General features: G+C 32.0%; 1 protein-coding gene across 1 annotated transcript in view; it reads left to right on the top strand.

Moving 5' to 3' along the window:
* LOC114333959 (tyrosine-protein kinase Dnt) overlaps window positions 1–13,794 on the top strand; it is a 67,189-nt gene that overhangs the window by 13,201 nt on the left and 40,194 nt on the right. Inside the window, exons 3-4 of the mRNA XM_028283959.2 lie at window positions 2,327–2,892; window positions 11,200–11,628. Coding sequence (XP_028139760.1) covers window positions 2,327–2,892; window positions 11,200–11,628 — 995 coding nt within the window. The remainder of the gene's footprint in view (window positions 1–2,326; window positions 2,893–11,199; window positions 11,629–13,794) is intronic.

Raw genomic sequence — 13,794 nt, 5'->3', positions numbered from 1 at the left:
TTTTTGTGTAAATTAAAGCTGTCATACTTTTTATCCAGGTCTTCTATTTCTTTGCATCTGTCGGAGAGCCATCTCTCTTTTGCCTCTTGAATTTTCTTTCTGATGTTTCTCTGAATTTCTTTGTATTTATTCGGGTCTTTTGTTTTATGTTTTCTTCGTTCTTCCATAAGTTCAATAATTTCTCAAAGTGGTTGGAGGGTTTCTGTCCCAACTGACACTAAGACATGTTGAATTTTTCCCCATTTTTGGTCAATAGTCAGAGTTTCCGCACTATCTTCTTTGACTTTCCTTAAGTTCTCGTTTATTTTAAATTTCGTTTCCGCATATGTGTTGTCTTGTTTGAGCCGCCTTGTATCCATGATTTTATTGGAGCAGTTTGAGCAGTATTGGAGTTTTAGCAGGTAGCCTCTCGTATTGACGGCGATGGTGTTCAAACAACGCCTGCATGCGTTCTCGCATGTTATTGTGGTTACGCTGGAGGAATCCTGCATAACAGGCTGGAAGGCGGTTTTGCCCACTTTCTAGGATATTTCGAATATTTTGATCACGCCTCTTATACAGGGTGTTAGTAAATAAGTATGAAAAATTTTAATGACTAATTCTACATGAAAAATTAATGCCAGTTTGCTCTATAAACATATGTCCGCAAATGCTTAGTTTCGGAGATACGGGGTGTTGAAATTTTTATTTCAAACTGCCAATTTATTTATTGCTCTAACAACAGTTGAGCTATGAAAATGAAATTTGGTGAGTTTTAGGAGGTAGTTATTACGAATTTTATGACATACAATTAAGAATTTTGTATTCATCATTGGCGCGCCTACGGGCAATGGTCTGAATTATTTTAAAGAAAAAAATAGTACGCCACTGAGATATTTCGAATTAGAAATTATTTTTAAATTCCACGTCTAATTTATAATAAAAAACCTCTCTTGCCTTTTTTCATATGATGCACCGTTTTTATGCAGAAAAATAAAACATCTTGGCGCGTATTTTTCATTTCTTAATACATCATCAAGAACTATCCAATATAATAATACTAAACTAGAACAATAACAGAAAATATTACTAATACCATTTCAACTAGGTGCAAAGCTGCAAGAAATGTTTCAAATGATCTCCTTTACAGGTAACAGAAGAATTTTATATTCATCATTGGCGCGCGTACGGGTAATGGTCTGAATTTTTTGAAGAAAAAAATAGTACGCCACTGAGATATGTCAAACTAAAAATCATTTTTGAATTCCTCGTTCAATTGATGACAAAAAATCTTTCTTGCCTTTTTTTCATATGCGGCGCCGTTTTTATGCAAAAAAATTAAACATCTTAACGTTTACAAAGTATTTGAACTTAGTTTCTATGCATATGGAAACTACCTCAAATACTTGGTAAGCGTTAAGATGTTTTATTTTTTTGTATAAAAACCGCGCCTCGTATGAAAAAAAGGAAAGAAAGATTTTTTATCGTAAATTGAACGAGGAATTCAAAAATGATTTTTAGTTTGACATATCTCAGTGGCGTACTATTTTTTTCTTCAAAAAATTCAGACCATTACCCGTATGCGCGCCGATGATGAATATAAAATTTTTCTGTTATCTGTAAAGGAGATCATTTTAAACATTTCTTGCAGCTTTGCACCTAGTTGAAATCTTATTAGTAATATTTTCTGTTATTGTTCTAGTTTAGTATTATTATATTGGATAGTTCTTGATGATGTATTAACAAATGAAAAATACGCGCCAGATGTTTTATTTTTCTGCATAAAAACGGTGCATCATATGAAAAAAAGGCAAGAGAGGTTTTTTATCATAAATTAGACGTGGAATTTAAAAATAATTTCTAATTCGAAATATCTCAGTGGCGTACTATTTTTTTCTTTAAAATAATTCAGACCATTTCCCGTAGGCGCGCCAATGATGAATACAAAATTCTAAATTGTATGTCAAAAAATTCGTAATAACTACCTCCTAAAACTCACCAAATTTCATTTTCATAGCTCAACTGGTCTTAGAGAAATAAATAAATTGGCAGTTTGAAATAAAAATTTCAACACCCCGTATCTCCGAAACTAAGCATTTGCGGACATATGTTTATGGAGCAAACTGGTATTAATTTTTCATGTAGAATTAGCCCGTAAAATTTTTCATACTTATTTACTAACACCCTGTATAAAAAACGAAAAAAAAATCTGAAAAAGTTCAAAGGAAAAACTATATCTACTCATATCTGAGCATTTAATTTAGATCGCTGTTATGACTCTTAAATTGTCATGACCCCTTTTCAGAAATTAGACATTTTAAATTTAATAAATAAAACAATATTTTAGGTCCATTATGAACTCAAAGTAGAGACTTCAAATTCTGACGCACTACCTCTTCCAACATTTAACATATCAAATATCGGTGTAATCCCAAACACAGTTCAAACCTTCCAAATATCGTTACCATGTTCTGGAGTAATAGAAGGAGAGGTAGATATAGCCATCAAGTTGAATGTGACTGTAACATCAGAAAATGTGACGACGCTATTATTTCGCCGAAAAAAGATTTGTTTGGAATTAGAAAAATCAACAACGTACATTTCAAAAGACACTTTGCCACATTTTGCAAACTCGGCAAATATTTTTTATATAGCAGTGTGTTGTGCAGTTCTGCTAATTTTGATCCTAGCGTTTGTGGTTACTTTATATTATTTTAAAGATAATAAGATTAGACGTACAACTGAAAATGGAAGTGGACCAACAACTACGACTACAACTTTTTTGGCAGCTTTACCAAGGAACAGTTTAAATGCTTCCTCATATGGCAGTTTTAGAAGAATGCCAAGTTACTCGCTTATAGATGAAAGATGCAAAGACCTGCAAGATAAAATTACGGAACTTACAATACAAAGGTAAGTAAGTATATTATTATGGTACAGTTCAAGGTTCATAAATAGACAGGTTGCATGGTAACTTTCCACCAATCAGCGCCGAGAATCTAATGGCGGGAGTGACGTCACCCAGAATGCTGCATTCAAATTCATTCACTTCACTCATTGAAATGAACTCGGAAAGTAGGAATGTATTGAAAATGTGTATATTTAAAAAAAATACGTTTGGATTTTTAATGACTATTTATTTCATATATTCTTTAAAAAATGTGGTAGATACCTGTAGAGTTACAAAAATCATAGAATATAATTGCAATTAAATATATGCAGTAGATATAGTAGAAATATATGCAGTAGATATTAGATGTATGCAGTAGTATAAAAATATTACTATTAATTAAAGCAGAAGGAGATTCTTTCTTGTGTATATATGGGACTAAATCTTTCAAATATCCTAGGTATATTAATAATGGGTTGAATACAATTTACTTTTTTAAATGATTTTGAGTAGGTATATAATAATTTTGAATTGGGGATAATGCATGTAGTATATTACATATTATAAATTCCTCCTAACATGTAAACCATGGTAAAAAAGAGATTCAACTAAAGATTTATGTATCAAAATTAGTAGTTTTTCCCTTAAGTTTAACATAAGAGCATCTGATTACGTTAGGTACTGGATTATAATATCTAAAACTATTAAAACATTATGATTCCATTCAATAGGTACCTGTAAAGTTTTACATTAACAGTAAATTATAAAAAAAATACAATTTCAGTGCAATAAAGGGAATTTTCCCCATTTTATATATTCATTTAGTTTATAATTGTTTATTCAAACTATCTTCAGATGGCTGCAATATTGGTTATAATTTTATATGAAACAATTACATATAATAGATCTATTATCTATAGACTTAATTAGATATATTGTTCAATAAGTCTAAGCAGATTGTAACCTACACAGATGATGTAAACTTGATGTGAAGAACCGCAAGAGACATTACAGAACTGTAATGTCTCTATACAAGAATGTCCTTTACTATACAATACAGCAGAAAGAAAATCCAGTAAGTAAGTAGGTACTTAATACAACCACATTAAAATGTATCTTAACACTTGTAAAAGAGTTTTGGGTTTAAGTTATTATACTAAAAACACTTAAGAGGAAACAGTAGCGATCAACAGGTAGCGAAAACGCGTTCCAAGATTGCGGCTGTATTTTGAATATTTTTTCGAGATATTTGGCACACGTATTCGTAATATAATAAAGAATGGCGGTACAGAGCCCAATTTGAAAAATATATTCATATGTGGAAATTACTCTGTAATTAAATACATACAATATTAAAAAAACGAGCCTGTACCGCCATTAAGAAGAACAAAAAAATACACTTTTTTCAAATAAAGTTTTTTATCCGATGCCTAGATTTTGTGTCATTTTGGAACTACTAAAATGTTTTATTTCATTAGTAGTTCCAAAATGACACAAAATCTAGGCATCTGATAAAAAAGTTTATTTGAAGAAAGTGTATTTTTTTGTTCTTCTTAATGGCGGTACAGGCTCGTTTTTTTAATATTGTATTTAATTACAGAGTAATTTCCACATATTAATATATTTTTCAAATTGGGCTCTGTACCGCCATTCTTTATTATATTACAAATACGTGTGCCAAATATCTCGAAAAAATATTCAAAATTACAGCCGCAATCTTGAAACGCGTTTTGGCTACCTGTTGATCGCTACTGTATCACCTTAATGATATCTATAGATACATTATATCTCAAGATATAAACACAAATTAAAACACTAACGATATTTAATAACAAAATATAGCCTCCAGACCACGTATCCTATTATGTTTACAAACAATTCGTAAAATTGATCGTCTGGGTGACGTCACGATGACAATATTTCATTTGTCAATGTCAAAGTTACCATACAACCTATGGTATAGGGACCTTGGGTACAGTTAAAGTTGATTCTCAGTTAGAGTTGACTATTCCTAGTTCGAGTCAACTCCAACTAAAACGAGCAGTAAAAGTTGATTTGAAAAATTTAATTCAACTTTTACTAGTTTGAGTTGACTATTCCTGGATCGATTCAGCAAATGTTGATTATACGAGTATAATCTCACGTGCTTTTTTGATGACTGTGCGTCTCTTTGTTTTGACCGTTTGAACTACTTATCATGATTTGAACATATAGGCCAGGAAATAAAGCTGAAAAAATGGAAAATTCTCGCAATTTTTTCGTCCAGCATCGATTTGTACAAAAAATTTGGGATTAGGCTCATTTTACCCTCTATATTGAGCCGTTGTACGCTTTTGATTTTTTAAGGGTGATAACTACCCCTAATTATTGTAAAAAGTTATAAAATAACATTTTAACCTTTAATATGGTCAACATTTAGTTTTTATTGGTTAAATCATCATTGTTTTATATTTTAGGATATAATATTATAATATTTCAACTCTTAAAACCACCCTTGTTGGAGCTATATATAAAAAAATTATTTATTCTAAAATGATTTCGGCTTGCATCGATTTGCATAAAAATTTGGGATTAGGATCATCTCACCCTGTACTTCATATTCTATATCATTCCCAAGGGCTTTGATTATTTTTAGGGGTGTAAACCACCCCTTATTGTCAAAAATTATATAAAACATTGTAAACCTTAATATGGGTAAAATTTGGTTTTGATTGGTTAAATAATGACTGTATGCTTTAGGATATAATATAATACTTCCACCCTTAAAAAGCACCCTTAATAACTTGCAATTTTTATAAGTAATTTAATAGATCTATAGAGAAAAAAAAGTAGAATTATGTACAAAAACATTTATTTACACAAAAATACGAATTTACAAATACAAATACAAATAGTTTTTTAGTCATCTTCATCGAGATCGATGTCATCTTCGTCTTTTTCTATAACTGGTGGGCTATCTTATAGCTACAGCTATAAGAGCTAAATTATATATAAAGACTTTGTAAATTAAATTCCGTAAGATTCCTTAGTTTTTAAGTAGGATGCGTTTAAAGGGCTCGAATAAGGAGTTGTTTGCTTGTAAATAGAGGTTTTAAGCAGCTATACCTCGCTAAATGTTCACTGTAAAGAAAATCTTTGCAAAGGTTAATTTTAGTTATTAAAAAGATACAATTGAATACATACTTTATAATTTTTTTTTATCTCGTAATAGTTTCGGAGATATTTTGAATAAAAGATAAGAGCTATTTTGAATAAGAGATATTTGACGAAATTTCAAAAAAAATTATCTCCAATTTCCAATTTTATCTCTTTTAACTCAAATTTTTCTAAATTTTAAATAGGTCAAACTTCTTGGGTGTATTGATAATACATATATAAAAATAATTACAAAAGGCCGAAGATCAATTTGAATTAGGAGGGTAGTTTTCACTGATTTTTTTTGTAGAAAAAAGTAGGTACCGACCTTATTTTGATCATAAGTCGCTCAATTTTTATGCTAGAAAATTTTTTTGAAAGGTCTAATTTTATACTTAAAAAAATATTCTGTAAGTTTTTCTCTAAAAATGCAGAGTTTTTCCGTTATTTGGCTTGGAATATTTCAAATTATGCATTTGACGAAAAAAGCTCACCTTTAACATGCCGTATCTCAGTTTGTATTGGTTGTAGAAAAATTATATAAAAAAAAGGATTTTGTTTCTGTTTCTAAAAGATACAATTTTTAAAGCTACAGTTTTTTTATTCGTAAATTTTTTGAGTTATTCTCAAAAAACCCTCTAAAAAGTCGATTTTTTTGTCGAAAAACTGTTACTTTCAACCGCGAATACCTCGAAAAATATTAGTTTTACGAAGAAAACGTAAGGAACAATTTTTTTAGAAGTGCATTTTCCATCGATTTCCCTGGTTAAAATGTAATGAAAAATTCCCGCCCCCTGAGATGGGGTGGCAACCACCTCTAAGGTTTCATCGTACAGCGGCATGATATAGAAAATGATCCTTGGGCTATTCCCTACCTTCTGTGAAGATTTCAAGTAAATCCATGATAAACGAAAAAATTGCGAGCCAAAATGCTTCATTTCCTGAACTAATATCCAGTAACATTTATTTTCTAAATAGAACCGGTTGTTTGTGTGAATCAACTTTTACTAAATGGCATTGGGAAGAGTATACTGTAACTAGTTGGAGTCTACTTTTACTAGTAAATGTTGAATAAAAATCTTCATTTTATATTTATAATCAACAATTACTGAAACCAACCGTTTGAGTTGACTCGAACTAGGAATAGTCAACTCCAACTGGATAATCAACTTGAACTGTAACATATACACACATCGGAAAAGTCTAGGGGTATTTTTAAAAAGATTATTTCTTCTTTGATTGCTTTGAATAAATAATAATCGATTTGTAGTGATCAGTAGTATTTAATATACAATAAAATTTGTTGAAATGTGAAAAATAACGAGAATATCTTTCAGAAATGTCAAAAATATAGAGAACTACAACTAAAAAAAAATTAAGTCATCACAAAATATGGTCGTAATAAAAAAAAAAAAAATTGGTATTGTAGATACTTTAGTGTGGAAATATCTAGGGACAGGCATCTGTGACAAGAAACAAAACAGCAGGCAACGAAAGTAGCGAGAATATCTGGTTTCCTGTGGGATATAATCTTAGTCCAGGGCGCATCTGCTTTGAGATGGACGTTGAGAGATGACTCAAATTTTTTTGCAGAAATTGCTTGAAAATAACTCAAAAAATAATGTTTGAGTTATCCTCCCACTCAAAATTGTCCGGAACATTGTTTAAATAATCAAAATGTCAAAATATGAAGGAAAAATTCGATTTTTTTTATGGGTTTTTTGATTATAACTTTAAAACTATTCATTTCTGAGAAAAGTTTATGTACTGACATAAAAGTTGCGTAATTAAATTTCCTACAATATCGAATTGGTTAAAATTTAAAAAATAGTCACCCTTGTTGCAAAATAGCAATAATTGCGAAAAAAACCATACAAAAACAAGTATTCGCATTTTACGTTTTTCAACCATTTATGCTACACTTAGGACCTTCATATTTTACCCAGAAAGACTTTATGATATAGTAAAACAATACTGTAAATTTCATTAAGATCTGTTTAATAGATTTTCCAAAACAAATTTTGCAATCCAGCTTTCGCAAAAAAGATTCATTTTTTTTAAATGTTGCAGGACTGAAAATAAAGCAGATAGCAAATTGAATTTTTTTTTGCTTATAGAAGTGTACTGTACCTTTTATTTGCAAATTGCAAAATTAAAATCGATTAATTACCACGGCGTCAAGAAATTGTTTAAATAAACATTAATTTTTGGTGCTACGCGCAGGACAGCGGTGTTCGATTCACACAAGTTGATTTCCACCAAAATTTCTTCCAATCTTTATCTAATATATTATTTTCTTACTCTATATTTTGTTGTATTTTAATTCCACAAAAATCAAACTAATTTTATTATTGTTTGTGAAATATTGTTTAAACAATTGCATATGTTTAAAAATAATAAACTTTTATTCTCTAAGTTAAAATATATGAACAAAGAAAATTTTTGTTAAAAAAGTGTTATTTCAAAGCGATGTGTTTTTATTTTGCAATAAACAAATTTATTTATTTATATCGAAATGTAATAAAAATTAAAATGTATCAATAATTATCAAAGGTCATTGGAATGCCCAATCAGAGCAAACTATCCGCTGTCCTGCGCGTAGCACCAATAATTAATGTTTATTCGCGACCGGTCGCGAAGACGGTCTGTAATTCAATACTTTTCCCCAATCCAAAAAGCGCACAAAACGCCCTAAAGAAATTTTCACTTTAATAATTTATTTCGTCGAAGGGATGACGGTAGCTAATTTAATAATTTTTCCCCATGCAAAAAGAGCACAACGCCCCTTAAGAAGTTTTTACTTCAAAAATCAATTTCATCGGAGCGATGATGGTCGCGATGACGGTCGCTAATTTAATACTTTTTTCCATCCAAATAGTGCACAACGTCCCTAAAGAAGTTTTCACTTCAAATATTTATTTCGTCGAAGAGATGACGGTCGCTAATTTTCCCATCCAAAAAGTGCACAACGTCCCCAAAGAAGTTTTTACTTCAAAAATTTATTTCGTCGAATTGATGACGGCCGCTAATTTAATAATTTTTGCCCATCCAAGAAGTGCACAACGTCCCCAAAAGAAGTTTTCACTTCAGAAATTTATTTCTTCGAAGCGATGACGGTCGCTAATTCAATACTTTTTTCCCATCTAAAAAGTGCACAACGTCCCTAAAGAAATTTTCACTTCAAAAATTTATTTTGTCAAAGCGATGACGGTCGCTAATTTAATATTTTTTCCCATCCAAAAAGTGCACAACGTCCCTCAAGAAGTTTTCACTTCAAAAATTTATTTTTTCGAAACGATGACGGTCGCCAATTTAATACATTTTCCTATCCAAAATGTGCACAACGTCCGTAAAGGAGTTTTCACTTCAATACATATACGTACAAAATTTATTTCGTCGAATAGATGACGGTCACGATGACGGTCGCGAAATAAATCCTTTTTCCCTACCCAAAAATAGGTTTTACATTTATTTTAAATTTGAATACTTATATACAATTTATGTATACATACACATAATATAGATACGTACAAAATTTATTTCGAGAAAGAGCTGACGGTCGCGAAATAAATCCTTTTTACCCATCCTAAAAAAGGTTTTACATTTATTTTAAATTTAAATACTTCTATATAATTTATATATACATACAAATAATATATAGCATAAGCGATGGCGGTCGCAATGACGGTCGCGATGACGGTTGTAACGGGTAGTTCTTTCAAAGACGACAGACTCAGTAAAACACAGGTTAAAAATAAAGTAAATATATTTAAGATAATTATATACAGTTTCAAACAAATAAAATAAAATAAAATACAATTCCATCTTCTGCAAAGGAAAAACAATATTAGACTTTATTACAGTCATCCGATCATAATAGCAACATTAAAATAATACGATAAACAATATATACAATAACAATCTCGCTACGTGAAATCAACGTAGCCTGGAGACCCCGCATTCCACTGTAATGCAGTCACTCGTTCCTCGCTACTACAGCCTACTGCGATAACGACCATGGCAAGACTCCACGTCACTACTGTGGCGTCCGCCTAGGCATAGTTCCACCTCAATATACGGTGCATCTTTGCCAAGCCAGCTAATGCAAGTTCAACACGCTAGCAGCAGCTATCGAGCCATTGCTAGTTTAATTCGCTAGCAACGACTCATTTTCTCATTCTCCTGGCTGGCCTTAAATATGCTCTCGATGCCACTACTCCTTCTGTTTCCCCCAGCGGTGCTATGTGCCAACACGGATGCTCCTCCGGTCGTCTCTGGTAGATCAACTCATCGCTTGCCGTTGGCATCATATCGTTACACGATCGCGATGACGGTCGCGAATTCAATGATTTTTCCCCTATCCAAAAATCGCACAACGTCCCTAAAGAAGTTTTCACTTCAAAAAAACATTAGCGGAATCCCAATGTGTTCATGAAAAAATCAACTATGAAAATGAGCATAATTTTAGGTGATGCATAACTTTTGAAACTATGTGTATATGTATGTGGTGATTATAAAAATCGTCACAGTTTAAAGTTATGCTTTAATGCTGTCCAGGAATTTATATTACAGTGGAACCTCGATAATCGGATTAATCGGGACCGCGGCCGATCCGGGTTATCGAAAATCCGGGTTAGCCGGAGAATATGGTAAAAATTAATAAAATACGGTATACTTACAGATAAACTCCGTTATAATTGAAATAACATGAAATATATGCACAGTGCCTACACATCTAAATTACTAAAAACACGCAAACACAAACCTAAGCAAACGGAAGCGAACAATACAAACCTGTACTACACACAATACAGTCACAATGGGAACGATGTTATGTTATTTAAGAACAGTGAAAACATAAGACCATTGTTTAAAAAATAATTTTTTAAATATGTACTCTTTTAGTCTTTTTTAAACAATGCTAAGACAGTTTGAAATAAATAAGGAATAACAGGTGTTTGTTGTTTCCGATAATAACGTCGCGTCGCTCTGCTGCCGGCGCCGTGTGCCATGAGGCATTTTTACTATCGTATAGTTCAAATTACACAAACACACATTTGAAATGTTTGTCTGACGAAAATTGGTCCGGGTTAGCCGGACTTCGGGTTATCGGGGGCCGACTTATCGGGGTTCCACTGTAATATTTTTTGTTTGTTTTTCTTGATTGAATTGATTGAAGTTATTTTTTAATTTAGATGTAGAGTTCGTTTGAGCAGTGTTATTCATGAAGGCACATTTGGCAAAATTTACCATGGATCTTACACCACAGAAGATGGCAATGAGGAAACTGTCATTGTTAAAACAGTTGCAGACCATGCTAGTGATGTACAAATATCCCTGTTGCTCCAAGAAGGAATGTCGATGTATGCCTTGAACCACAAACATATATTAAGCATCCTCAGGGTTACAGTGGAAGAGCATATGGCTCCGTTTTTGCTGTATCCTTACAAAAACTACACAAATTTAAAACTGTTTCTTCAGAAGTGTAAAGTATCTTCGGAAGGAGTTCATCACACTTTGACAACACAAGAAGTTGTTGATATGGCTTTGCAGATTATACAAGCCATGCAGTATCTTCACAAGAAGCATTTGCTACATAAGGATTTGGCTGCTAGAAATTGCATGTAAGTAAAAATATTTTTTACTGATAAATTTTTTACTAATGAATTTATTCTTCAAATTTGTCAAATGTGTTATAAAATAACAAATTTTATTAACAACGTGATGGTTTAGCAGTGGGCAGTTGCTTATCTTCCTTGCTTGGCTCTCCCACAAATATTCTGGTTTTATAAGTTTCATCAATAGACTATACACTATTCCTCTATCCACACTTGAATTCAACAAAGAACTTAACATAATCAAACAAATAGCGATAAACAACCACTATAGTCCAGACATTATTGCTAAACTCATCCGGGAAAGAAAATCTAATCGTCTTCAACAATTAGCCTACAACTCAAACTCATTTATTCCTTCCATATAGAGGTCATTACCATTCCATAACTAAATTATGTTCATATATCTTTTAAAGTTAATAATACTCTCAACAAAATTTTAACCAATACTAAAGATCCAATTCACTTCATGAATCGTAGTGGTGTGTACAGATTTTCATGTTCTGAATGTGATGCCTCCTATGTAGGTAGCACATACAGATCACTTTTCACTAGAACTACTGAACACTCTAAACGTGAAATACTTCTGCTTTTTCCCACCATTTTAACAAAAAACATCTTAATATCCCAGATGGGGTTTCTTTGATTCATAATATCAAGATAAAAGCAGACTCCGATTGGATTTGTATGAAGATTTCACACAATGTGATGTGTTGTTCGTCAATCTTCCTTTAATCGTGACTTCACTCCCATACATCGTCAATTATTTCCTTAATCTTATAAACCACTGTACGTCTCCCATGTTAATCTTCATCCATTTGACTTACTTTCATTTTCTCTTTTGCTTTCCAATAATACATATTAATCCAACTTTCTTGTAAGTTTCCATTCTCGATTTAAGTCATCGCTTCACTTTATTCCACACATCAATTAATCCCCTTCTTGTATACACCTAATAATATTTAATCTCATTCCTCCCTACTTATTTATCATTAGCCATTTACAAAAAAAAATCATAAAATTTAACAACTTTCTTTCATTTAAATAATTGATGGATTCGACCGTTACATGATGGAAGTTCATTTTATCTAACAATAAAACACTGAAAACGTTTGTTTTCTATACTCCCACAAAATTTATTATAACTATGTGACTACAGCTGTTTCGGCAGAGTGCCTTTCTCAAGTGATTTAGTTTACTAAGGGTTTGCCTTTTTAAAGTCTTTAACTGAAGAGGTTGGGGAGTGGGAAGCTGTTTGTCTCGAGTTGGTCAACTAACAGACAACTTGACCAATTTCTATCATACATTACTTCACTTCATAGTAATTTTGAGTTTACAGTAGTAACAGAACAGAATAAGTTCATAAAATTTCTAGATGTAACAATTACCACAGTACACAACAAACAAGAGTCCTCCGTATATCATAAACCTACCCATACTGACACAACTATACAGAATTTATCATCCCATCCTACACAACACAAATTAGCAGCCTACCATAACATGATACATAGACTGACAGAAATTCCCATGTCAAAAAATAACTTCGAAATAGAACTGAACATCATTAAACAAATAGCAGTAAACAATGGCTATAACGAACAAACAATTAATAAAATTTTAAACCAAAAACTCCATAAGCAAGCCCTGAAATTAGTCTATCCACCACCACAGAAAGGACCCAGTACCTTGTGCTGTATCACATGTACTGGCAAGATAACAACAAAAATAGCCAGATACATAAAAAAGAAAGGAATAACACCAGCTTTCAGAACTAACAACAACTTAAGCAAATATATTAAGAACAATAAGAGCCGAAAGAGATACAGAGTGAGAAGAATACAGAGTGGTGTCTACAAACTAACTTGTGGTGACTGTCCGAAAACTTACATCGGTCAAACTGGCAGACCCTTTGACAAACGGAAAGCAGAACACAAAAGGGCTTTCAACAATAGAAAAACAGACACTTCTACATACGCACTTCACCTTCTAGCATCATTGATGATGAGGATTCCTCTGTTAGAGTTTATCTTTGGTAATACAGTCCAATACAATATTGGAGATAATAAAGGAGATAAAACACAGCCCCGTTTTACTCCGTTTAGCACAGCTATTGGCTCAAATGTTATGCCGTTGTGACTGTATGTATTACTATAGAGTTCTTTGATGAGATCT

The sequence above is a fragment of the Diabrotica virgifera genome, chromosome 10 (assembly GCF_917563875.1).
Source record: "Diabrotica virgifera virgifera chromosome 10, PGI_DIABVI_V3a".
NCBI lineage: Eukaryota > Metazoa > Arthropoda > Insecta > Coleoptera > Chrysomelidae > Diabrotica > Diabrotica virgifera.
The sequence above is the reverse complement of the archived record's forward strand: the minus strand, read 5'-3'. Positions and strand labels throughout refer to the sequence as shown.